The sequence below is a fragment of the Vigna umbellata genome, chromosome 3 (assembly GCF_029865625.1).
Source record: "Vigna umbellata cultivar VRB3 chromosome 3, Vumbellata_1.0, whole genome shotgun sequence".
In the NCBI taxonomy this organism is placed as follows: domain Eukaryota; kingdom Viridiplantae; phylum Streptophyta; class Magnoliopsida; order Fabales; family Fabaceae; genus Vigna; species Vigna umbellata.
Genome location: NC_142167.1, coordinates 42,727,912 through 42,755,785, shown reverse-complemented (window position 1 = coordinate 42,755,785; position 27,874 = coordinate 42,727,912). Strand labels below are relative to the sequence as shown.

At 34.8% G+C, this 27,874-nt stretch overlaps 2 protein-coding genes across 2 annotated transcripts; one reads left to right on the top strand and one right to left on the bottom strand.

Annotated features, from left to right (window-relative positions):
- Positions 1–5,857: 5,857 nt before the first annotated feature.
- Positions 5,858–11,035, bottom strand: LOC124823613 (uncharacterized). Its single transcript, XM_088109650.1, has 12 exons — positions 10,847–11,035; positions 9,469–9,572; positions 9,252–9,354; positions 8,951–9,074; positions 8,755–8,804; positions 8,537–8,611; positions 7,511–8,444; positions 7,212–7,405; positions 6,829–7,113; positions 6,453–6,653; positions 6,279–6,367; positions 5,858–6,074 (listed from the first exon to the last, which is right to left on the bottom strand). Exons 1-12 carry the CDS (start codon positions 11,033–11,035, stop codon positions 5,858–5,860), a joined length of 2,565 nt encoding a protein of 854 aa, XP_087965776.1.
- Positions 11,036–23,671: 12,636 nt separating this feature from the next.
- LOC148202544 (putative disease resistance RPP13-like protein 1) lies at positions 23,672–27,672 on the top strand. The gene has a single exon (XM_088110370.1). It carries the CDS (start codon positions 24,088–24,090, stop codon positions 27,535–27,537), a length of 3,450 nt encoding a protein of 1,149 aa, XP_087966496.1. The 5' UTR covers positions 23,672–24,087; the 3' UTR covers positions 27,538–27,672.
- The last annotated feature ends 202 nt before the right edge of the window (positions 27,673–27,874 follow it).

The window sequence follows — 27,874 nt, the reverse complement described above, 5'->3', positions numbered from 1 at the left end:
TTTCATCCTTCCAAAAATACAATATAAATAAATAAGAAATAAAAGGGCTGGGGAAATAAGAAGTTGAATCTGGCAGAGCCGGTTAGACAACTTCTCGTCCTTCCAAAAATACAATATAAAGAGATAAGAAACAATAAAAGATTTGGGGAAACAAAAAGTTGAATCTGGTAGAGCCCCTAGACAACTTCTCATCCTTCCAAAATTGCAAAAGAAATAACTAAATATTCTAAGTAATAATAACGTACAATTACCATAACAGAATCAACATCATGTTTTACAACCATCAAACTTGGGTCTCATCACAGAAACATGTTCTCATTCAAAATTCAAGATCCATCCAGAAACAAAATACTCCATATTCAAGATTTAGGATTAGAAAAAAGCAAAATATTTTATACTCAAGATTCAAGAGTAGCTTCCCTTACCTTTATTACAGAATTAATCTCCTTGTTCCCCGAAAACTTTTAGAATATCCCTTTGCAACTAGAAATTCTTCCAACTCTCTTCTCTCAAAATTTTTCTAAGTTTTTGGTGTAAATTTTCAGCATTCCCCCGTTGGCTATTTATAGAAAAAAATTTTACTATTCATTTTTACTATTCATTTTTCTATACATTTTTCTATACATTTTACTATTACAAAAATAATTTTTTATTCACAATTTGATGAATTCTGATCTCTTATGATTCAAGGCAACGTGGAATACTTATCCCTTCCACAAATTATTTATTTTTATTTTTTTTTACTATTCACTTTTTACTATTCATTTTTTACTATTTACTTTTTACTATTTTTTTTAAATCTAGTATCTGAATTACAAATATTTTCATGGTCTTATAGTCATCTCCTTTGCGCAACCACCATCTTTGTCAGACCTCCATGAACACTACCTAGCCACTGCGACCATCGTCTTCTTCTCCGAAATCCTCACCATTTGCAACCGGCTTCTTACTGGGAGAATTTGAATGTTTTTTCTAAATTTACTTGCGTGTTGATTCCTTAATCATTTTCTTAACTTAAGTTCTTTTTGTCAAATAAAACAATAAAGGATAAAGATGGAATACATTACACATTTTAATTACAAAGTTTTGTATTAAACTAAGGTAAAAATATATAATCTTAAATAATTCGATTCGATTCTCTTAATCATGATTTATACCATGAAATTTATACCATGAATTTTTATAAATATATAGATATCATAATTTAAAGTATTATGTAATAATTTAAATATTTTTACTTTTGATCCTAGTATATTTGACGTAAACATCTTTATTGACATTGACAGTTTACATCAGTCAATGAAAGTATAAATGTTTATTGTTAAAAAATATCTCACCAAATTAACCAATGTCTAGATAAAATTTGCAAACTGAATATAAAAAAAAACTCCTTTTGAAAAATATTACTTTTAGTGGAAGAAATTAAAGTGACAATGTTTTAAATATTAAGTAGACATGTATAAAGAGTATAATTATGTGAAGTTATTTGTTTATATTATTTTGGACATTAATGCATTTTTATGTATCTTTTAAGTTTAATTAATCAACACAAAATACCATTACATGATACTTACATTAAGATTAATAATATACCCGTTACAAGAATTTCCATAATTATTGATGGAATTGTTATAAGAATTTTTATAATTATTGATGAAATTTTATAAAAAAAATCATTAATAAAACTAAAATTATTAATCATTTTTATTATTAACAAAAATATTCATGAATTACATCTTGAATAAATTAAAATTTGAATTTTTGATGAATAATTTATCCATTGGTAAATTTTATAAATAATTTATATCTCTTATTACGGATAGATTTGTCTATTGGTTATTATGTGTCTTAAAATTCATTAATAAAAGTTGTTGAAAATTTATAATTATTATTATCGATGAATTTTCTATCAATAAATGAGTTGGTAAAAAGAACATCAAATTATTTGCCCATTGTGATGAGATTTTTTATAAGTGGGTAAGAGAATGAGGAGTAACTGAAGTCAACGACAAAGTGTGAACAATGTAGTCATAGAGCAGCCATGTAGGCCACAACAACACCTGTGGTTAGAGGTCGAAGAAGAGAAAAAAGAATATAAATCATAGGAGAAAGAAAAAAATGAAGAGGCAAATATGGTATGGATGAAATAGCTACGAGATGGCGATGGAAGAGAAGGAGGAGGATAAGGAGAAAAGTAAAAAAAAATTTCAATCGCAAATTGATGACATTAATAATTAGATATGAATATTTATTAACAACAAATTGAAGACAATAATAATTAGGGAGGACGAATATTTATAGAGATTTTTTGTTATTTGTAATTACCATTTATTTTCAATTTGTTAGTAAAATTTATTAACAATCCTTTTACTTTAACTTTAAGTAATTTGTCAAAAAAAAATTGCTAGGTTTCTTGAACAGGAAACTATCTAACTCTTCTCACATACACACACGAATTAACAAAAACCAAACTCTTGCAAGAGTTCCTCACTGTGAGACCCCTAATAATTAGTATAAATTAATTCTGACACCTCACCACTTAACACGCACCCCAACCAATAATCATTCCATCCAAAACCACTTCCAACTCTGATTTCATCTCTGCTGTGCACTGGAAACGCACCACGTCACAAGCACAGGAATTAAAAGCGCACTAAACTCTGCATGCACACACGCCACTTGTCACGTTGGAAGTTTCCAATTCAGAGTTTGGTTTACAGGTGTCAGCTTGGTAGACGTTCGTTCAAACGAACGTGAGTTAAACAAAAATCAGATTTCGAAAACTATCTCTCTCACCTGCATCACTCATCTTCTTCCTCTGAAACCAAACCTTTCACCTTCTCCAACTTCTCTCTAAGAACCCTTAACTTCCCTCTACTAGAAAACTCACATCTCTTCTCCGATCACGTTTGCAGCACCGTAGGAGTGTTCGTCCAGCTGTGATCTTCATTTTGGACCGAACAGAATTGGAATCCAAACTGGTAAGTCCTCTTCCCGTAGTTCGTCCTTAGGTTTCTGAAAAAATAGGGTTTCCAGTGCATGCAAGCATGTAATCTAAGTGTTCTGTATTCTGTGGTTAGATTTTGTTCTGGAAGAGTCAAGAACCTAAGCAAAACTTAGTTGGACGAAGCCATTTTTACATCTAGGACAAGTTTGATTTCCAAGCCGGGTAAGGGAAGCTTATATGTTTAATTTATACTGTATGTTATATGTTCTGATTTGCATGTATGAAAAATCTGAAGTTTGAGCTGCTATGGACGTTTACTGATATCTGGTATGAATTCTGGTTTTGATTGATCTGTCATGAACGAGCACTGCTTGTATGTATTAAATGTGTTGTGGATTTTGATTGAAATGCATGTTGATTTGATTACGTATGAATGGAGTATGGTTATTGTATAGTTGGAATGATTAAAATGTTGAGATCTGTATGATGATGATGTTTAAGGTGAATTGAATCTGGAACGAAAGTTATAAAGTTCATAAATTTGAAATCTGGAAAATTTGCTAAGGTTGAGAAATCTGGAATTTTATTCATCCCCTTTTGATAAAGAACGCTCGTCACCGTACGGTCTTAGACCGTTCGGTTTTTCCTTACAATAACTTACAATGGAATTCCTTCATTTGGAAAGAATTCTGCTCGTGAACGAGCGTCCCCAATTGAATGTCTGAGCGTTCGTTCAGCTCAGTTGATTATAAATATCTGAAACTTTATGAATACATTAACGCTCGGTCTTAAACCGAGCGTTCGTCCTAAAGAGCGCTCGGTTTCATTTCGAGCGTTCGTCCTAAAGAGCGCTCGGTTTCATTTCGAGCGTTCGTCCTAAAGGGCGCCCGGTTCCATATTGAGCGTTCGTCCTAAAGAACGCTCGGCCTTTTGCCAAGCGTTCGTCATGATTTGTGCTCGGTCATATACCAAGCGTCCGCTTTAATAAAGAGTTCGGTCTTAAACCGAACGTTCGTCATTATTCCCTGCCGAACGTAAATAGCGTTCGTCCAAACATTTGAAAACTTATATTTGCACGTTCGGTCTTTGACTGGTAGCCTGTTTCTTTCGAGTACAAAATTCATTATATATATTCAAGTATTCTCTTTAATGTCTATTCATCTAAATTGAGATAATCTGACTTCTTAGTATTTAAAATATTTTGGAGTTGATCTTTTGATTCTGAAGTCTTTGAGATTTTAAGAAGTTCTTTTAAATCCGGTTTTAACGTACGTCCTATTCCTTCAGAAAGTTGAACGTCCGTCTTTTTCAGAGAGTGGAACAAAGAATGAAAATATTATAAACATGAAATGTTAAGATGTTCGAACACTGTGTTAATGGATTATACGATTGTGGAATTTGAACGAACGTTCCAAGGAGGAACGTCTCGGATGTGTTGAATGTGAAATTTGGTAAAGTATGAACCTGGATAAGTTAAGCCTCGCGGTCCATCCTGATATTCCGTGATACGCCTCTTCAAGTAGAAGGGGGTATTCATGCGTGGGAATGGCAGGAGGCCCTAGTCCATTGAGTACTTCGGACAGATAGGGTTAACCTCGAGTGGCAGCTGGGAGATTTGATCAGTTACTACACCACTCGGGTGCAAGGACGCTTGTAACTACATGGTTCATACAGTCCGGACGGTCTGTCTTATATACGTATTTCTATGATTGTTATTGGATAAGTTACATGTTGTATGTGTGAATTGAAATGTAAATGTATGTGTTGATTGTATAAATTAAATATTATAAGCTTACCCTTGCATTTCCATTGTGTTGTCTACTGTCCATGTATATTCCGTCTTGTCAAAATGCAATGATCATCCGTTGTGGATGTGAGCAGATGGTGGTGCATCCCTTGAGCAATTGCTGGAAGAAGAAAATTTGGATGAAGCAAATCTGGTGGAGGTTGAAGTGAAGGCTGAGCCTTAGAGCGCTCGTTAAATTTGAATTGTAAATGTTAGTGTAGAAAGAACGTTCGGCCAAGTATTTTGTAAGGCCGTTCGTCTTAACTATAGATTCCTTCATTTTGACGTACGTTGTTTATAGATCTAAGAACGTTCGTTCCAGGTTCTCATTGTATGCGTTATGCGTGTTCTTTTGTACTGATGCCGTTCGGCTTTTAATCCTGTTTAATGCAAAGACTGTTTATGTTACTGTTAATTGTAATTAATTCTCAATTATGGTAATTACTGTATTTTGGGATGTTACACTCACCCTCTTATATAGACTCCCATCCCTACTAACTAACTATTATTACAGTTACAAACCTCCTAAACCCTAACAACTTTACTCTTTCTTTTTCCTCCTCTCCTATACTCTTAGTACCCTACCACCAATAGATTTTGTCGTCGTTAATTAGCGATTTTCTTGTAATAACTCCAAAATACATGAGAGAACATGTACAATATTAGAATGTTAACAAAATTATTTTAAAATGTGTTGGTTTGCACACTGTCTTTGAAAGACATCCATAGGCAAATTATTTAAACTTTAAATCTTCTAATAAATTAGTCTTGGCTCCTAAGCCTTGTTGGCAATTATAAACAACAAATATCTTCCATATACCAATTGATTTTTAGAAAATTTCTTTGAAAAGTTGTGTATTAGACTGAGTGGTATTAAAGCAAGATTTTATGCTATTTGAATCTTGTGAATGCAAAAAAAGTAATTGAAGGAAGAGTTTATCAGAAATAATCAGTCAAAAAAATTGTATATATATATATATATATATATATATATATATATTATCAAATTCGGACAAAACTGATTGTTTTGTATCAACTTGAGTCTAAAGCTATATTCTACTGTGGAGACACATGATGTATTAAAGACATGCCTTGCAAAATAAAAAAGTATATGATTGATCTATTCAAGCCATGACTTCAGTTTGATAATTTTCCCACTCTCCATATATTGAGCTAAAAGTTTGTCCTCCAAAGGTTTTTGCACACTCAAGAACTGTTTCTCTGGCACAACGTTCCCATGACATTGCTATATCCTCAAGTGACCATCTCCGATCCAAGCATCTCAGAAAGCGAATCAGCTTTGATTTTGCTATTGTTGATAGGTCTTTCTGGCATTCAGTACTGTTGAAGTTGAATAAAAAGGAATCAAGGGAGATTTAAACTATCGAGATAAAATTCTTGTTGATGAAATATGAAACTTAATATTTATAGGATCCAATATTTCTGACATTCAAATAGTTTCATAGTCATAATTTTACAAACATGACTTGATAATGAATAACTGCTTAAGAATATAAACAGAAGAAAATCATCTTAATATCTAACCTGACTTCTGACAGCTCTTTGTCTACAATAACAGACAAAGAAGTTGGATAATTTGTAGGAACGAACAACCTTAATGGTTTGATTATTGACTGCATGACAAATATTCATGGTTAATGTAACAGAACACAAAAAATCAATGTGTGCAAAGTTCATAACAGAATATAAAGTATTCACCTTTTTATCTGCAAAAGTATGAGATTCTACGTTCATATTGAACGATACTGCATTGAAAAGGAATTCGATGATCAACCCTTCACTGTCCTCAGCCGCTACTCCCGGCGCTTTAAGAAAGCTGACATTTTCTCCAACAACAATCACACTGTCTACCAATCGATGGTTGATCTCCTTTAATTCTTCTAAAAGACAAGAATTTTCCTGCTAGAGTTACCAATGCTAATGTTAAGGAATGCAGAAATTAAGAAACAGATACCTAAGTAGTGCATTTAGAGTTGCAGAATTTACTAAACAAAATAATGATATATTATTATTCAGTAGAGTGCATTTGTGAAAAAAAAATTAGTGGAAAAAAACTAGAATGAAGGTATATTACCAAAATTCTTGGCTTCTTTTTTTTATATGCGACTGAAGTCCAGTCAGGTTCCTCAGCATCATCAGACAACTGGTTGAAACTGTGGCTTCGAGACCTTTTCCTACCAGCTTGTGAAAATGCCTCACTTTTCCCAGTTTGAGCAATGAGGACCACTTGGTTTTGTTGTTGAAACATATCTCGTGGTTCATCTAAGAACTCTGAAGTTGCCATCACATCATTCAAATAGACTGCGTCTCTCATTTCATTAACTGATGCGCTCAATGCTTCAGGTGATATGACGGCTAACTAGAAGTATATCACAATAATAGAATTTAGGACAACCACTTTTTATGATTTAAAGAAATGCAAATAAGAAGCATGGAAACCAGAAGTTTTAGACCAACCACTTTAAGAATGCGCTTCACTTCATCACTTGGCTCATCAAAATTCAGCGTAGATTTATCAGAAAATTCTTTAAGCTTATTGCGGTTTTCGGTCAAGGGTGAAGCTGAAGTCTCCAGACTGTTTACACTGACCCTCAATGCTTCACTTGCTTTCTCTGAACCTTGGGCTTGCTTCTGTACGGCATTGTCAGGACCTGAGTTTGAAAAATTGTAAAAAACATTTGCCAGTAACATGGAAAATATAGCATAAAAATGGACAACTCTAGCTGATTGAAAAAAACCTGAATTAATAGATGTACCTTTCATGATAGACACTTGATCTACATGCTGTGGGAAATTGCTATATTGTTTTTCCACTTGCTGCTCTTTTAAGCATGGCTTGTTTTGCTGAGAAACAAGGTTCAATATACTAGAGTTCTGTGGTCCCAATTGTTGTGTTGATGGTTTCGCTTCTACTATTTTTAATTTCTGCTCCTTTAAGCATGGCTTGTTTTGATGAGAGACATCCTTCCATATACAGGAATTCTGTGTTCCCAATGGTTGGGGTAATGGATTCGTTTCTATTATTTGAAAATTCTGTGTTCCCAATACTTGAGTTGGTGGATTCGTTTCTATTATTTTTTCTTGCTGCGGCTTGGTTTGCTGAGAAACATCCTTCCATGTATAAAAATTCTGTGCTCCCAATACTTGAGCTGATGATCTCGTTTCTATTATTTTCGCTTGCTGCGGCTTGGTTTGCTGAGAAACATCCTTCCATGTATCAAAATTCTGTGCTCCCAATACTTGAGCTGATGATCTCGTTTCTATTATTTTCGCTTGCTGCGGCTTGGTTTGCTGAGAAACATCCTTCCATGTATCAAAATTCTGTGCTCCCAATACTTGAGCTGATGATCTCGTTTCTATTATTTTCGCTTGCTGCGGCTTGGTTTGCTGAGAAACATCCTTCCATATATGAAAATTCTGTGTTCCCCATGCTTGTTGTGATGGTTTCCTTTCAATTATTTTCAATGGAGAAATACTAGAATGTGATGGACCTTGATGATGGGAAGAAACATTCTTTGGGGAAAAATTAGATTCTACAAACTTTTCTGCTTCATCTAGAATCTTCTTGGTATCGGTGGTTATTTGGCATTTTTTCAATTTGAAGAGTGCCAAAACACATCCTGTTTGTTTCATTTTCTTTATCAGTTTTTCCATAAGATTTGTATTTGATCCTTGAGGAAAAGACGCAAGCTGAAGAAAATTAACATAAATATAAAAGATTAGTGGTAACAAGAAAAAAATGTGTAAATCTAGGATCATAGTTTGCTTGAATCAATCACCACCTGTTGAAGCGCCTTATTCATCTCTAGATAAGAGACATAAACTTTTGAAAAATAGGCACTATTCATCTTTTGAATCTGCAATTAAAAGGACCAATATACAGTTAAAAAAATGTATATCTTTTGCAGTGCACGTTAGAAAATTTAAAAAAATGATGGAATATGCCTTCAATATCAAGGTAGAGGAAAAAGAAAGTGAAGAGAAACAACTTTTTCATTACCTCTTGGTAAACCTGCTCCTTCCAATCCGTATTTGCAGATTTTCCAGTTTCTGAAATAGAATAGGTAAACATGATCATTAAAGCTAGAAAAAATCACACATGTTGGTGCAAGTATATTATTGGGAGTTGATGGGAGTAGGTCATGAAAAGTTTCCATGGAAGCATCAAAGAGAACAGGCCTTGCACATCTCAATACCTTGAGTAGGGAAGACTTCCCCTGAAGTATTAGAGTTTGAGAGAAAAGGTTTGGATTCAGCATTCATTGGTGGTTGTGAAAATAGTTCCTTTGTCTTTTTAGATAAAAAATGACAGTACTCAGCCTGCAAATAGATGCAGATCACGAACTCGATAAGACTATTATAGTTTTCAAAACGAATTAATTAGAATACATAAATTTGTTGAGAATGAGATGCAATGAGAAATTGTCAATTTTGAAAGTGAATTCTTTCCCGATAACAAAAATTGTAACTTTGTTCCCATAATCCCAAAATATATACCTCATTGTCCGCAGCACCATTCAGTTTCAGCTCAAATCTTTCCAGTTGTCGAACAAGCCCAGATGTCGAAGGTCCATCACTTTGATTCACTACACCTTCCAAGCTACAACAATTAACAACTTGATAATCAGTTAACGTGACCCACAAGACAGGGCTAAAATAATTGAATGTAACACGAGAAATTACAATAATATTCTGGTATTGGTATGCATCCTACCATTGTTTCATAAAACGTTTACGAAACTCTGGCAATTTCCATCTTAGAGTTTTCATCTTGGTGTTGGTGTCCATAATAACACAGGCAAAAGGTACTCTGTATCCCTGAAAAGCCATAAAATAAAATGCATTAGAAAACAGGAATTGGTGGAACATTTATAATCTGAAATGTGTAGTATTTTCTACAACAGTCTTAGCATACGCAATTGCTCAGGCATCAGCATTCATCAAAAGCAATATGGTATTTGGATGGCTAAGCCAATCCAACCCAATACTCACTTACAAATACCGGATAAACTTCTGGATCACGTTTCACTAGTGCAAATACCCACTGAAATTTCCCAACCACGCTTCAATTCTTAACCCCTCTAAGCATGGGTTTAAATACTGTTTATACCGATATTTCGGCCAAAACAAAAGCCTATCTCATGGCAACTGCTACTACATCATCGATCACATTTATTCACAAAAGTTTCTTAGAACGTCAACCATTACAAAGAAAATGTAACTGTAATTTAAAACCTAAAATACAAACACGCCAGAATATCCTATTCTATGATCACAGACCAATCCACTTATAAGTCTCAACAGTAATCATCACCCAGCAAAATCTTGAAAACTCAATTATATCACCTAGAAAAATTAAATTCAAAAATCATACCTTTATTAATGGACTATTGACACCGAGTGAAATAACAGTTCTGTAATTTATAATGCATGCAATATGGTGTGTCACGTATCTTATGGCCACTCAGAAAATAGTCTCTGCGTCCCCAAAGCGAACAGAAAGTTTTTCTTTATATATTAAAGAGGAAGCGTGAGTCTTGTGTCACTTTTCTTAGCTAAAATATTTATTATTATAAAAATTATTAAAATAAAGAGTATTATTAAATTATAAAAAATCTTTTGTGAAAAGATAATTTTAAAGATAAATCAGTTTTATCATTTTAATATAGATAATTATTTAATGATGGAGATGATTTTTTTATTATAACTAGCTATTTAAGTTTAAAAAATAATTACTTAAATGATAAAATTTCAGGAAAAACAAAATTATACAACAAATTAAGACCTTAATAAATCAAGAACATAACCAATCAAGAACTAACAAATCAAGAATATAAGTTCTTCTTGTTGGATAAACATAAATGGGTCCCACACACCTTAAATGAAGGGTTAATGTTTTGTTCTATGTTTTCAGCTTTATTGGTTGGTGTTTTGTGTGAAGCTATTCTATAAAAAGGTAGAAGCAAAGAAGGTGAAGGACACCAACAGAGAAGCAAAAACACAAACCATCAAGCTCTAAGGGCTAGTTTCAATCCATAAAGAGTCTTCTTTAATTTCAAGAATTTGTCTGCTTCGCCCTTTACTTCATATACTTGTGACTGCTCAATGTAGACTTTTTCAAGAACTCCATTTAAGAAGGTGAATTTGACATCCATTTGATGTATCTTCCTATTGTTTTGAGATATGAATGATATAATAAGTCTAACAGTTTCTAGTTGAGAAATTAGAGCAAATACCTTGTCATAGTCGATGCCAGCTCTTTGACTGTAGCCTTTCGCCATCAATCTTGCCATGTATTTTTAAACTTCTCCTTTAGAGTTCTTCTTTGCTTTGTAAACCCAATTGAAACCAATTGCTTTATGCCTTTTTGGAAGCGAGACTAGCTCCCATGTATTATTCTTCCTTATTGCATTGATATCTTCATTCATAGCATTTCTCTAACTCTTCTTTTCAATTGCTTTGTGGAAATTCATGAGCTCACAGTTCATAAATAGACAAAATAAGGTAACATTGTCTAGATTTTTAGTTACCTCATAGATTTCTTACAGACTTCAAAAATATGGAGTTCTTTCACTTGAGCTTACGTCACAATTTGTTGAAAAATCTCATTCTCCTTCTTCATCAAACACTACATTTCGACTGATGATTGTTTTCCTTGTATCAGGGTTGTAGAGCTTGTACCCTTTGAAGATGGCATCATAACCAATGAAGATGTATTCTTCACTTTTGTTATCAAGCTTAATTTGCTTCTCATCTGATACTTAGACATGAGCTATTCTTCCAAAGACTCTAAGATGAGAAAGACCTAGCTTTCTCCAACTCCACGCTTCCTGTGGTGTTTTTCCACTCACGATTCTTATTAGGAGTAGTTGGTAAGATAAACTGAACATGCAACGGCTTCACCCCAAAACTTCTTGAGGAGTCTTTTGCTATAAGCATGCTCCTTGTCGTCTCTAGGATTGTTATATTCTTCCTTTTTTCCACTCCATTTTGTTGAGGGGATCTTCGCACTATCAACTATCGTCTAATTCTATTATCTTCACAACACTTATTAAACTCTTTTGATGTGAACTTTCCTCCACAGTCGGATCTTAAAGCTTTAATCACAATGTCACTTTCCTTCTCAACATGTGCTTTAATCTTCTTGAAGTTCGCAAATACCTCTAATTTTTCTTTTAAGAAGTATACCAATGTTTATCTTGAAAAATCATCAATGAAGAGAAGGAAATAACCACTCTTACCGAGTGATATTGGGATGATTGGACACATAGATCTGTGTGTAAGAGTTTTAATAACTTTTGAGCTCTTGAGTTTGACTCATTTGGAAAGCTCGATAGGAATTGTTTTCCAAGTAGACGTTCTTCACAAACTTGGTTGGGGTGAGTAATACAAGATAACCTTCTCACCATTGTCTTCTTGGAAAGTAACTCTAATCCTTTAAAATTAAGATGGCTAAATTAAATATACCAATGCCATGACTCATCTTTAAAGCGTATCTTTAGACATTATGGGTCATCACTTTGAATGTTGAACACAAACATTATATTTCGTGTCATTAGTGTAACACCCGAGAAAGGTACTACTAGAAATGTATAATATCTTTTAATGAAAAAAGAAAATATACTAAAGTAATACTTCTTTATAAAAAAAAAAAAGATGAAACTTCCGAAATAGTAAATGTAAACTTAAAAGCAATTCTCTTGAATGAAATGTATATTCAAGGTAACTAATGAGAATTTAAACAAAAGAAACTTAATGCTATGCATCCTGATATTTATATGCAATACCCACTGCTTGCGCATAACATGAATCATATAGTTATCACAAAAGTGAAAACCACAACTACAAATAATCTAAGGGTGAACTAGTGTAAAACATCATGCAATTAAATATTTAATCAGTAATATTAACATTCAAATAGTTCACACAAACATAACATAACTCATTCACACCTTACATCTCTACCCATATTTTTAGGGTACGCTATGTACTTTACTCATAACATTCCATTCACTCTATTTTACTGAGCCTGCTCAACAAAACTTTACGGTTAGAACTATATATGTGACCTTCCAAGCCTTTTTGAGTAAAACCTCCGTCTGTTTAAATAAATAATTTCCAACCCAAATACTACATACACAAGAAGATAAACATAATTTGCACAAGCCTAGCAACGCATCAACCCATATGCCAAACAACCAATTCAACTATCCAGTGTCGGCGCATACACCTTATTCATGCTTAACTAGAATTCACGTACCTATGCCCATTCCAATCTAATCATCGAACCACCACTATTACACTAAAAGAAATTCATTTATTATATATATACATACATAAACACTTCAACAAACCAACTACATAACACCTATTCTACCTACAAAAACATTATTACTAATCACCAATTTTGAATTCTGCACCGCACAGTCCACTTATCTCACCTGATTCACAAAACCAGGACCCTATATATCCTTTTCAATCTTATCTGAAAGACACTTTAGAAACCCATGTGTATACCTAATCTATTTTTAACCAGCAAATATAACCAAAATATTCTTAACATCACAATGTCCCTTAATTATCATTAAACAATCAACCACCAGCAAACGATACTCAAGTGCCTTTTCTCTCTGCTCATCTCACTATACATATAACCTACCCTACTCCCTAATTTTGTTGTAATTTTCTCCTGGCCCTTATAATTGTGATTATAAGATTTAAACCTGATTAAATTGTGATTAATTTTCTGATTGAAAGCTTCCTCTTTTTTTTTTTCTCTCAATCAGCTTAAAACAAAACCCCCCTTAGTTAAATTTGATTGTAGGTTAGAGTCACATGGAAAAATTACATTAATTTTAATTACTACGTTCCATTTATTTCGTTTATGAAACCAGCCCTTAATTTTGAATTATGATATGTTCAATTGACCCTGCCACCACTTCTATTTAAAATAAAACGCTTGTAAAAAAAAGGGTTAAATATGTTTTTAGTCCCTGAACTATCAAGCGATTTTGGTTTTAGTCCCTACTCAAAACATTGATGGCATTTAGTCCTTGTAGTATTAAAACATGTAAAAATAGTCCTTAAAAATGGACGGCGTTAACTTTTGGTTGATCTGGCAAACGGCAATGCCACGTCCTCCACTAGCTTTCCTGTTCTCTATCTGCCACGTTGCTTATATCGTGAAAACCCTATGTTCATCTTCCTCCGAGAGAAATGCCTAACCTAATAAATCCTCCGAGAGGCGGCAACTGGGTGCGGCAGCATAAAACCATACGCAGCGGCAGCATAAGTCAATGCCTGCTCATCCGGTGATTCCCCTTGGTAATCTATCAGCTTGACCAGAGGGTCGGATGTGTCAACAACAAGAGGCACAATGGTATTGCAGGCTGCCAATGCTAGAAAGAAATCATAAATCTGTTTCCCCTCTTCATTTGTAAATCCACTCTTTGATAATTGCAAAAGCTCTTGATTAACTTTCACCATCATCTTTGGCTTAAAGACCGTCCCATCCGCTGCAGTAAAAATGACATAAAATATCCTACAAATTATTTAAAGGAAGATAAATGCACTAATGTAATATTGTACTTGAACAGACAAACATTTGAAAATGGAAATGCACCTTGAACAGAGTATTCAACTTGCTCGTTCTCAAGATTGTCAGCCGTTGAACTGTAATCAAACCCCAAGATGCTTGCGCTGACTTATGCTAGACTTATGCTGCCGCTGCGTATGGTTTTATGCTGCCGCACCCAGTTGCCGCCTCTCGGAGGATTTATTAGGTTAGGCATTTCTCTCGGAGGAAGATGAACATAGGGTTTTCACGATATAAGCAACATGGAGGGAAGCTGGCGGAGGACGTGGCATTGCCGTTTGCCAGATCAACCAAAAGTTAACGCCGTCCATTTTTAAAGACTATTTTTACATGTTTTAATACTACAAGGACTAAATGCCATCAATGTTTTGAGTAGGGACTAAAACCAAAATCGCTTGATAGTTCAGGGACTAAAAACATATTTAACCCTAAAAAAAATACAGTACCTACAGTACCACAGGACATTACCTTTATATATCTTTCATTGTTTTTTTTTATTAATCTTAAATTACATAAAAAAACTAGAGGAGGAGGAAGTAGGGTGAATAGTACTTTTAGAAAATTTTCACAAAGTAGTGTCTAATGAATTGTAAGAGATATATAATTTTAAATATAATATTTAGACACTTGTGTTTTTGAAGTTCATAAATAGAAAACGTTTCGAAAAGCAAAGCTATAAAACATAAATTTCAGGCAAAGCTATAAAACATAAATTTCATACTGGTTCACTCAATTTTAAGCTATGTATAATTCTCCTTACAAAATCTTAAGGGATTTCACTAGATTATCCAAATTTTACTTCTCTAGGTTTACAATAATTATACTTACTATTCCTAGTTAACCTAGTGAGTTTTCTTCAAAAATATTTAGAAGAGAACTATATCTAAACAAAGGATACTATTTCCATAATTTCATAAATTCCACCAGCTATGGAATAACATTATCAAAATTCGACTCGCCTGGTAAAAGTATTTTTTAGAAATTTGTGATAAATTAAGTTAATATTTTCTTAATTATATAGATTGTGTTTAAATAGTTTGGGTATAATACCTATTTTGGTTCCATTTTTTGTTGGAAAAATTCGAAATGGTCCTAATATATTTTGCTGTTAGTCCTAAAGAATGTAATTTGTGTTCAATTTGGTCTTTTTAGCAAACACCATCTAAATCGTTAACGGCGAGATGTCCAGGTGTGCAATTACAGAGTAAAATTGGCTTATGTGGAATCCTTTGTGGCGTTCTCAGTTGGCAAACCAAAGAAAAAAAGAAGGTTGGAGCAATGAGAGCTAAGGAGGGATGAGACCCTATATGACCAAAGGTTGTAGTATTTGTCATTGCAAAAATTACCAAAGGTGACCCAGATGACCGGTGCTCCAGCGATGGTGGATGGAGGGTCGAAGGATTTTTTAGATTTGGTCTTTGTTTGGGTTTCTTTTCTTGCAGGTCTGGCTTTGATGTAGGTTACCATGGTGCTCGCGCATGAAGGTCACGTTCCGGCTCGAATGTTTTCTGAATATAGGTGTGTGGACGATGCGACAGTGGCGCGAGGAAGATGGTGACATGTGGAGGTTGTGCGATTCGGCTTTGCAGGTCCATTAATGGCAAGGTGGCGCAGACTCGTGAAGAAGATGAATTCACCGCTGATGGCGTGATGGCGGTTTCGCTGGTTGATGGAGAAGTCGCGAATCTGGTTCAGGTTGGTTCGATTCATAGAGTTGATGGTTTGGAAGATGAATGGTAGTTGCTAGAATGTTGTAAATTGATGGTTGCGCAAGGTGGTGAGGAAAGTTGCGACGGCTTGAAGGTTGACGGTGGTGTCGTGGTGCAGATAGGCGGCGACAAGGTGGTTGGTCAGATCTAGGGTTCATAGTGGCGGCGCGACATTGGGGTTTGCGACGGCGGTGCCTTACGGCATGGTGATGAGGGCGGCACGACAGTGGAGGCTAGGGTTAGGTTAGGATGATGAAATTAGGGTTTCTGTTTGGAGAAGATGATGATGAGTCAAGGGTGGTGACGTGACAACAACTGTTTGAACTCCATGTAAGCCAATTTCACTCTGTAATTGCACACTTGGACATCTCACCGTTAACGATTTAGACTGTGTTTGCTAAAATGACCAAATTGAACAGAAATTATATTCTTTAGGACTATATTAAACGGCAAAAAAAATTGTGACCACGTTTCAAATTTTTTCAACAAAAAATGGGACCAAAATAGATATTATACCAATAGTTTATATTTAAACAACTTAAAATATACACTCACAACAAATATACACTCAACAACTGAAAATACAACCCCTTCTCTCTATTTTGTTCTTCACGGGTTCTCACAGCACACACACGTTCTTCACGGGTTCTCACAGCACACACACGAACATACACGGCTTTCTTTCTTCTTCACACACGGTACTCCTCATTTCTATTCACATTTTTTATTTTTATTCTGCACGACACACCTTATTTCTTCTCTGTTACTCTCACTTCTTAGTGGTGTGCCTCTTGCAAGGTTCTTCTCTCCTGTATGTGCTACTTGTTGACTTCCAATTTATCATTTACAAAAAGAACAAGAATCCAAAACATGGTTGGTGGTATAATACCTTACACTTTGGGTTGAGTTCACTTTCCACTTACAAAGTTTTCTTCTTTTTTCCATGATTCAAGTATGTTGTCCATTTAAAGAAAAACATGTGGGGTTATATTTAAAGTTTACCCAACAGAGCCAACGTCGCTAACAGATTAGCTGGCGCTTTTGGCAACCTCTGGAATGAGGCTTAAAACCCTTGGTAATACCCGTGATACTACTCGCAATTTGAAACCCCAATTACTTCTCTGGAGTTTATAGAACCTCATTTCCTTGTATTTCCAGTAGCTTAAAACCTCTATTATGTCAAAAATCGGCTTTCAATATTTTTTCATCAACTTTCAAAACCCATTATGTTTGTTGCATTTTTTTTAAATAATACATAAATCCTGTGATAAGTGAAAATTTATAGAAAACAAAAATTTTAAATTTTTTATATTTATAATTTGCATATATAACATTCATTAAAGAAATAAAAAACAAAGTCTGCAATTTTAGTATCAAATAATGAAATTGTCACGCCCCATTAATTACTCTGCTGAGTCACCAATGTGCTTCCATTAATGCACCGTGACACGCACACTCTTCCATTAAAACGCACTCACGCTCACACTGCATGCATACTGACAAGTGTCACTTTGGAACGTTCCAAATAGTTAGTGGGATCCAAGTGGCAGTAGGCGGATGGACGTTCGTCCTACGTGGGAGGAGAAATTTATTTCTCTGAAAAACTCTTCCCTTTCCCTCTGCACTCTTCATCTTCTTCCCCAGAACTCTTGCTTCCAAATTCTCTGCCTTCTCTCTAGCACCTCCATCTTCTCTCTACCATAACTCACGTTCTCCTTCTCCGATCAAATTTCAGAAACCGTAGAGGAGATCCAGATGTCCTGAGCTTTCCATCAAACCGAACCATTTCCAGTTCTGGTAAGTTCACTTGGACGTTCGTTTCTGGAATCTCTTCAAACTTTGATCCAGCTACATGCATGAGCGTGAACTTAGTTCTTTCGTTTTCTTTTTGTAAATTTTAGTTGAAGAGTTTAAGAGGAATGTTGAGAATAGAAAGTCACCTTGGGCGAGTAGAAAACCACTCATCTTAGAACGTTCACTACTGAATCCGGGTAAGGGAAGCTTATTAAGTTTAGGTTTAATACCTATTTTGGTCCCTCTTTTTGGAGGGTTTGTTCAAAGTGGTCCTTCCTTTTTTCAAAAGTTCACTTTAGTCCTACCTTTCGCAAAAACTGTTCAAGTTGGTCCTTTTTGGTAACGGCGTTAAGTTCACTAACGGTAGAACTGCCAGGTGTGCAATGTTTGATGACTTGGAACCTTTTATATGTGTTGGCAGTGTCACTTCATTATATGGGTTAAAAAAAAATTAATTTCTCAACCAGAAACCCTAGGGAGAGTTTGCTTCCCACAGCCTCTCACTGATTTGCCGCTGCAACAGGCCTCCACCCAACCAGCCACCGCGAGTTGTGGCACAAGGCGTCGCCGGCGCTGACGTTTGTTGCCGATCGAGGTGAGAGTTCCCCTCTTCCGCCGCTCGTCGCGCGATCGCTGCCACAATCTCTGCCGGCCACCGCACCAAGGTGCCTCTTCCTTCTCCTCTTCGCGCGAGGTTCTCCCTGCGCCTCGTCTTAAGACGTTGATGCCAGAAAGGGTCGCCACTCCAATGCCGGCGATAAAACTCCTCTTCCTCTGTTATGCGAAGTCGAAGGTGAAATAAATCGTCATGGTTGCACCGCTTCTACTCGGAATTCACACCCGCCATCGACAATCACCTTCTTGTTTGTACTGTATTGTGTTGGGCGTGAGTCTTGGGGCGTGAAAAATTGATTTTCTGATTGGTGTAGTGAATGTTTTCTGTTAAGCATTGGGTTGGGGAAAAAATGGGTTTATGTTTGGGTTGAACTTCTGGAGATGAAGGAGAGGGTGTTCAGAATTCTCAGGTTGTGATGGTAAGGCGTTTTGCTTCAGAAATTGATTTGTTGTTTGATTTTCTTTCGGCGGTGGTTGATTTGGGTGATGGTGGAAGATGAGGGATATGAGTTGTTTCAAAAGATAAGCTTCAAACCTATCGGCATGGGATTTGTGATTTGGGTCTGTTCATTCTGGAAATGCATTTGATTCTGCTACCATTTTCTATAGTGTTTTCTGGGTGCAAGCAGAGGAGTATCGAAGCCTTGATGCTGGTGGAATATACACTATTTTTTTACTTTACCCTATTTACACGTCATTATTAATTATTTTTTAAAACAAATTATAATGCCACATCATCAAACATTGCACACCTGGCAGTTCTACCGTTAGTGAACTTAACGTCGTTACCAAAAAGGACCAACTTGAACAGTTTTTGCGAAAGGTAGGACTAAAGTGAATTTTTGAAAAAAGGAAGGACCACTTTGAACAAACCCTCCGAAAAGAGGGACCAAAATAGGTATTAAACCTAAGTTTAATTCTTGTGATTTGCTGTGTTGCATGAATGTGCTGGGACTTATATGTTTTGTACTGTATGAGCGTTCTGTAAATTTGTATGCAGTATGATGTTTGATAATTGATTTTAATATATGAGTATGATCCGAATTAATGTGTGGAAATGATGGAATTTTTATGTTTTGATTAAGTGAAAATGAGTTGTATGTTGAGATGATGCAATGAAAATGTATGGATTTGTACTATGATATGAGTAAATTGATGTATGAAAGATTATACTGAAAAATGTGTATACTGTAAGTTGATTTTGAATGTGTAAGACTATGAAAATGAACGTTCGTATCGATACGGTCATTTACCGTTCGGTAGTCTTGGTAATTTCCTTGAAGTAGTTGAACCCTTTCATTTGGAAAGGATTCTCATTGAGGACGAACGCCCTCTCATATAGCTTTGTGTTTGAGCAATTGGCCAGACGTACACTTCATGAGTGTTGTGCGAGAATTGAGAAGCCTGATAATATCCCTTTGAAACTTAGTCAAATTGTAAGACATGAATTTTTAGTATTTTATCTTATAGAAATCCCAAAAATTCTTTGATTTTGAATCAGTAAAAGTTCTCGACCTAAAAGCGTACGTCCTAAAGTGGCGCTCGGTCTTAGACCGAACGCTCGTCCTAAAAGTGTAAATGATAAGTAGCGCTCGGTCTGATACCGAACGCTCGTTCCAATGCGTATGTGATAAAGAACGCTCGGTCATATACCGAACGTTCGTTCCTTCTTTAATTATCAACGAACGGTAATAGCGTTCGCCCTGAATTGAAATAGCGTTCGTCCATAAATCTAAACAGCGTTCGTCCAATAGTTCTATTGACGTTCGTCCAATAGTTCTATTGACGTTCGTCCAAGTCCTCAGTGACGTTCGTCCAAAATTCATTAAAAGCCTATTTTCGCGCTCGGTCATTGACTGGCGGTTTGTCTCCTGAATTAAATCTTGTCCAGTTTATTTATCTAAACAACTTGTGATTTTACCTATCCATTGGATTCGCTCAAGTGTTACTGAACTTAGATTTTTCTAAGTATTATTTGGATCGTACTAGAATCACTTCATTCAACTGATTTGAAGGAGTCTTTCTTGGTCTAGCTCTTGACGTTCGTCCTCGTTATGAAGGGGAGTGAACGTTCGTCTTTTTATGCAAGAGAAATAACGAATGAAAATGTATTTAAGATGATGAATTAAGATGTGCGAACACTATGAGAGATGAAATTGTGATTGTGGAATTTGAACGAGCGTTCCAGGGAGGAACGACTCTTGGTTGGAATTTGAGATTTGTAAAGTATGAATGTGGTAAGCTTAGCTGGCGGTTCATCCTGATATTCCGTGAGTGCTCGTTCTCAAGTAGAGAGGAGCATGTCATGTGTGGGAATGGCAGGAGGTCTTAGTCCATAACTGTAACTTGGACAGAACAGACTAACCTCAGGTGGCAGCTGACGAGTATTCCAGCTCTTCCACCTGGGTGCACGGACGTCGTAGCTACACAGAATTCATACAAGTCCGGACGGTCGGTCTAGTATCAGGATTTTGAATGAGTTAATGTATGACTTGAATACATGTGTTGTGAATAAATTGATATGTTTGATGTGTATAAACTGTATGTTTGACTTGAATTAAATTCAATAAGCTTACCCTTGCATTTCCATTGTGTTGTTTTGTCTATGTATATCCGTCTTGTCTAATGCAATGATCATCCGTGTGGATGTGAGCAGAGGGAGATGCGTCTTTGGAGCAAACACTTGAAGAGGAAATCATTGCTGAAGAAAACTTAGTAGAAGTTGAGGTGTAGGCCGAACAGTAAAGGCGTTCGGTTTTAGTTAGTATAGTAGGATAGCGAGTAGATGTGAGCGAGCGCTCTTTCTGATTATGTAAATATATGGACGTTCGGTCATTGTTTTGTAAACCGTTCGTCTTCATTCTTTTGTAAACGCTCGTTAATTAATGCATGTGAGGCCGTTCGGCCATTTTTGAATTTTCTTTCCCTCTTCTTTAAAACTGTTTTGCCATATTAATAACTGTGATTATTCTAAGTATATAGTTCATGACTGTATAATTTTGGGATGTTACAGAAAACAGGAACATTCATAAAGAAACATGAACAAAGTCTAAAATTACTAAGTCATTATATCGTCCTTTGTTCTCTATCATAAAATTAGACATAGTAAATAATTGAATATTATATAAAATTAAGTAACTATATAACAAACTCAATTATTTTAATAGCAAATTATTTTCTACAATGCAATCCATCAAATCCATTTGGTGAATGTTAACAATTTGAAACATGTAGATATTTGCAAGCATGAAATTGAATTACAGTGAATGAAATAGAACAAATAAATTGAACAACCAATTTAAGATTTGAAAGTACATGCAGAACTCAATAAAAGGAAGCAATGGTGCATTAATGATCATGCTTCTAGCCTTCAACTATAGTGGATATATATGTCAATAATGTAAAAGTATAGGGCTTGTAAAGTTCAATGTATGGTGTATATTTTAATTTGTAGTCTGCGTTTCTTTCTAATATGAAAGAAATAACTGATTCAGAAAGAAACAGAGAGAAATCTGAATATGGTTTTATGTTGGACTTTTAAGATCATGGGAGCCTAAGAAACATATATTACAAAAAATCTACATTAATGAGATAATCAGATCTCAAACTATCAATAAATTGTTTTTTTAAATCGTATCTTTATTTTGTTACCTCAAATTTATTTATTTATTTTTTTTAAATGAAGAACGTATACGTATTTGATATAAGTAATAACAAAATCTTGAATTTGGATTTTGGTAAATTTTTTATGTTATATTTGTGCTAATCTACAAAATATATTGATGTTAGAATATTAAAGAAGTTTTTAATATATTTTAAAATTTTGCATTATCGAAACATAGATATGCTGTTTGATTCCTCATCAAATTGTTGATTCATGTTTAAGGAACATATATTGTCGGCTATTTGCATAAATTTTTCCGTAAATAAAAACAACACACAGGAAATAAATGCAGTAAGCATTTTCAAAAGTTAATATTTGTTTAGTTAAAAATCAAAGTCTAAATAAGCTAATAACAGAAGTTCATGCACAAACTAATTTTAATTTTAAATATACTTGTTTATTTATTTCTTCTTCTTCTTTTCTTATATATAATGATATCTGATAAATGAATAAATTTAAATATGTGAAAATAAATTTGGGGTCGCACTAACACCAAAGAAACAATTCACATCATCTAATTTAATCTAATTTACTTCTCCTCAAAACACACTAAAAAAAAGAAAAATACAATGACATTTTTATAAAGAATTTTAGGTGACACTCTTCTTTACATTCATTTAACATTAAACTTTTATAATAAAATATTATATTAAAATAATAAAATAAAAGATTATAATAAAATATTAATTCATGAAAAGTGTCAATGTTAAAAAATTCAAAATCAAATTATCATCACATTTTTTTTAAATAAATCAACATTATTTATGTCCAAACCTAAGTAAATAAGACGAAAAAGACGTATTTTATGTAATCAAGAGGAAAAAAATTATCTTCAAGGTTTTCTTGGAACGAACTATTTTAATATCGAACTACTGATATCTCATTAAAGTTTTGTCATGCATAAGGCTTTGCTTTTCCCAACGTAAAATTTGAATTTGTAGATTGTAGCAAACAATGGAAATTGTTGGAAACCTGATTAGAGTACGTTGATTTACAAATTAAATTATACATAAACCAATTTTAACTAGAAAAAAATTATTTATATTTACTTTTTTCTTCAAGAGTATTTAGAAGAGAACTATATCTAAACAAGGATACTATTTCCATAGCTGCTGTAATTCCACCAACAACCACTAAATAAACCATTGTCAAAATTCGGCTCGATTTATAAAAGTACTTTTTAGAAATCTGTAATAAATTAAGTTAATATTTTCTTAATTATATAGATTGTGTTTAAATAGTTTATATTTGCTTAATGAAACAACGTCACACAAGTTTAATAAAAATAAGAAAAAAAAGCTAGGGACTAATATACCCTTGAACCATTTTATCCCATTTTTATTTCATTTTTAATTTCTTTACTTTTTCTAATTACATCCCTTATCACAAGATATATCACTTTTTTTCTCTCACTCTTTCTTTTATTTTTTTAATCTGAATATATCATTACATATATCACTCGCTTGTTATCTTTTATTAATTTACCACTATTTTCTCTTTTTTATCTTTTCTATCTCATTTCTTAGCTTTTTATCATCATCATCATTGTTATTATTATCTTATTATTCTCTGTTATCATCTCTTATGTCTCTTCTTTATGTATATTTTTCTTGTTTCTACTCCATTCACTCGAAGACCTGGAGGATGGAATGTGATTCATTTTCTACTCTTGTACCTAATAATTGACAATTCTTAGAAAATATAGGTAGAGTTGTGAACCTTCACTCTATCACAACCACTCATTCATTCATGATAATGGAGTACAGCTTGTGAATAACAGTGCTGTCGGAAGACTCAATACTCTTTCTTTATTGGTTGTTGACGAGCCATCAAGGGAAAAAGTTCACCAACCTTAATTCATGGCCATCATTCAAAAATTACCTTATTAATATTATTTCCATTGCACTGCACCCAATCACACCCATAAGCTTCACTTCAAATCTCACAGTTTCATTAATGGCAGCAGAAATGGTCACCGGTGCTCTTGTTTCTACTTTCCTCGAGAGGACTATTGACACTTTGGCTTCCCGTCTTGTCGACATATTTCATCAAAGAAAGCACAAGAAGCAACTCCGCAACTTGAAGATGAAGCTCCTTGTCATTGATGTTGTGGCTCTTGATGCAGAACAAAAGCAGTTCAAAGATCAACGAGTCAGAAATTGGCTTCTCAGGGCCAAAGATGTTGTGTTTGATGCAGAGGATCTCCTGGATGAGATAGATTATGAGCTCTCCAAAAGCCAGGTGGAAGCTGAGTCTCAGAGTGCCACTAACAAAGTGTGGAATTCGCTCAATTCTTCATTTCTCAGTTTCTTTGAAATAGAAATTGAATCCAGAATGGAACAAGTCATTGAGGACCTAGAAGATCTTGCAAACGAAATCGATATTCTAGGTTTGGAAAAGGGTGGTGGTGTTGGGGTTGGATCAGGATCGGGTAGTAAATTAACATATACATCTTTGCCAAATGAAAGGGATATCTGTGGCAGAGATGATGACAAACACTTTGTCTTTAACTGGCTCACATCGGACACTCACAACAACCTATCTATACTTTCTATTGTGGCCATGGGTGGGATGGGTAAGACCTCTCTTGTTCAACATGTGTTCAAAGACCCAAGGCTTGAAGGTAAATTTAATACTAAAATTTGGGTCAGTGTTCCACACGAATTTGATGTTCTCAAAGTATCAAAAGCAATTCTTGACACAATAACTGGTTCAACTGATCATATTATACAGCAAGAAGTAATTCAGAAAAGACTGAAAGAAGAACTTATGAGGAAGAAATTTCTTCTCATTTTGGATGACGTTTGGAACGAAAGCCCATCTAAATGGGAAGATGTGCAAAAGCCCCTTGTTTTCGGAGGCCAAGGCAGTAGGATTCTTGTCACTACACGGAGTGAGAAGGTTGCTGGTGCCATGCGATCAGAAAAGCACTTCCTGCAGGAATTAAAAGGAGATTATTGTTGGGACTTGTTCGCAAAGCATGCATTCCAAAATGCTAATCCGCAACCAGACCCAGACTTCATAGAGATTGGTAAGAAGATAGTTGAAAAATGTGATGGACTTCCTTTAGCCTTAAAAACTATGGGAAGTCTATTACACAATAAATCATCCCTTTGGGAATGGGAAAGTATTATGAAAAGTGAGATATGGCACTTTTCAGAAAATGAAAGTGTTATACTCCCTGCTTTAAAATTGAGTTATTTCCACCTTCCTTCTCATTTGAAGAAATGCTTTGCCTTATGTGCCTTATTTCCCAAAGGTTATCGGTTTGACAAGGAGTATTTAATTCAACTGTGGATGGCTCAATATTTTCTAGAAAACCCTCTACAGAAAAAGAGTCCTAAAGAAGTTGGCGAAGAATATTTCAGTGATCTATTATCATGGTCCTTCTTTGAACCGTCAACCAACGAAGAGGAAAAGCATTTTATCATGCATGACCTTCTAAATGATTTGGCAAAATATGTTTCGGAGGACTTCTGCATCAGGTTAGGAGTTGATGAACCAAAAGGTATACCCAAAACAACCCGTCATTGTTCATTTTCATACTCTAAATTAGTTTTTAATGGGTTTGGGAGGTCGATTGATACTCAAAAGTTGCATACATTTACGCCAACAGAAAGGCATTGGGTTTGGGATTGCAAGATGTCGATAGATGACTTGTTCTCCAGATTTAAGTTGATACGTGTCTTATCTTTGAATCATTGTCGTGGCCTTACAGAGGTGCCTCAATCTATTGGAAATCTTATTCATCTTCGTTCAATAGATCTATCCTGGACTGAAATAGAAAAACTACCCGACTCAATAAGTTCACTCTACAAGTTGCAAACACTGAAGCTGAACTATTGTCGTAGATTAAAGGAGCTTCCTTCATGTTTACATCAACTTGACAATTTACGTTGTCTTGAATTAGTAGATATTGGAGTGAAAAATGTGGCAGCACATTTGGGAAAGCTGAAGAATGTTCAAGTGTCGATGAGTTCATTTCATGTTGAGAAAAGTAAGGAAATGAATATTCGGCAATTAGGAGAACTCAATCTTCATGGAAGACTAACCATTGATGATCTGCAGAATATTGAGAATCCCTCTGATACAATAGAAGTAGATTTGAAGAACAAACAACACCTTGTAGGCCTACGGTTAAAATGGAATTTCATTGGCAGCTCCTCTGTTGATTCAGAAAAAGCTGAGGATGTAATTGAGAATCTACGACCTTCAAAATACCTGAAGAAGTTGTCAATAAGTAACTATATTGGTAAACAATTTCCAAATTGGTTACTCGATAATTCATTACCGAATCTGGTGTCCTTAGTGTTGGAGGGATGTGAATCTTGCCAAGGGTTACCTCCGCTTGGACTTTTGCCATTTCTCAATTACTTGAGGCTTTCAGGGTTTGATGAGATAGTGAGTATTGATGCTGATTTTCATGGGAACAACTCTTGTTCATTTAAATCCCTTCAAACATTATCTTTCTCTGATATGAGACAATGGGAAAAGTGGGACTGCCAAGCTCTGACAGGTGCTTTTCCACTTCTACGACTTCTATGGATAGAAAATTGTCCCAAGCTGAAAGGACACCTGCCAAAGTTCGTTGCTTTAAAATATCTATATGTCTTTAACTGCGAACAACTTGAAGCTCTGATTGTGAGTGTGATAGAATTACGTCTAGAAGAGTGTGGAAAGCTGCAGTTGGAGCGGTCTACAATGAAAAAGCTCACAACGGATGGGAACGGCATGGCAGCATCATTGGTGGCAACTGTTGGACATATGTTATTCGACACTTCTCTTGAAATCTTGAAAATTGGTTCAGCTCTGGAGTCAAAAAGTGATGACCGTGTCTCTCTAAAGATCTTTCCACTGGATTTTTTCCCAACACTCGGGACCCTTAGACTCGGTGGGTTTCCTGATCTACAGATGATCTCACAGGATCATGTTCACAATCATCTCCAGGATCTGACAATCAAAGACTGTCCAAGACTTGAGTTGTTCCCTGAAGGAGGTTTGCCATCAAATCTAAAGGGCATCGAACTCATTAATTGCTTTAGACTTGTTGGCTCACTGAAAAGAGTTTTCGGAGACAGTTCTTCGTTGGAAAGTTTAAGGATTGAAAAAGTAGAGGCGGAATGTTTTCCTGACGAAGGTTTGCTTCCACTCTCTCTTTCCTCTTTAATAATATATGATTGTCCAAATCTAAACAAACTGAACTACAAGGCTCTCTTAGAACTCTCATCTCTTGGATCACTGAGTCTTTGGAACTGTCCAAACCTCCAATGCTTACCAGAGGAGGGTCTTCCCAAATCAATTTCATCTCTTCGTATACGGCACTGTCCTTTGCTGGAACAACGTTACCATAAAGGAGGCGAAGACAGAAAAAAGATTGCTCACATTCGATACATATCTATAAGGTAGTGAAGTTGTTTCTTTTGTTTAATTTTGTTTAATGGTAGGGATACTTTAATAGTGGTGTATGAACTATTTTTCGTCTTTTGGTAGTCCGGTCATGTAACAAATTATAACTCTATAAAAAAATTTTAACACTATAATTATTAAGCCTTTATCTCTTTATTGATGATTAGGTTTAGAATAAATTCTGGTATAACAAATGTATTTACTTTAAACTTAAAGTCTGCCTATCAGTTTTATTTTAAATACTCAATTAAATGCAATAATGGTAAAGCTTAAATAAGTTTTAAGTTTCTAATATTATTTTTGTAAATGAAATACATAATAAATTATTAAAATAAAT

Bases quoted from the DNA above. Each gene is read 5' to 3' on its own strand.
- LOC124823613 (XM_088109650.1), bottom strand. From the start codon at position 11,035: ATGGCGAAAGGCTACAGTCAAAGAGCTGGCATCGACTATGACAAGGTA. The intron at 9,573-10,846 runs GTATATGAAGTA...ATGGCTTTTCAG, and splicing joins TCTACATTGAGCAGTCACAA to GGATACAGAGTACCTTTTGC. The intron at 8,612-8,754 runs GTAATGAAAAAG...TTTTAATTGCAG, and splicing joins AGGAGCAGGTTTACCAAGAG to ATTCAAAAGATGAATAGTGC.
- LOC148202544 (XM_088110370.1), top strand. From the start codon at position 24,088: ATGGCAGCAGAAATGGTCACCGGTGCTCTTGTTTCTACTTTCCTCGAG.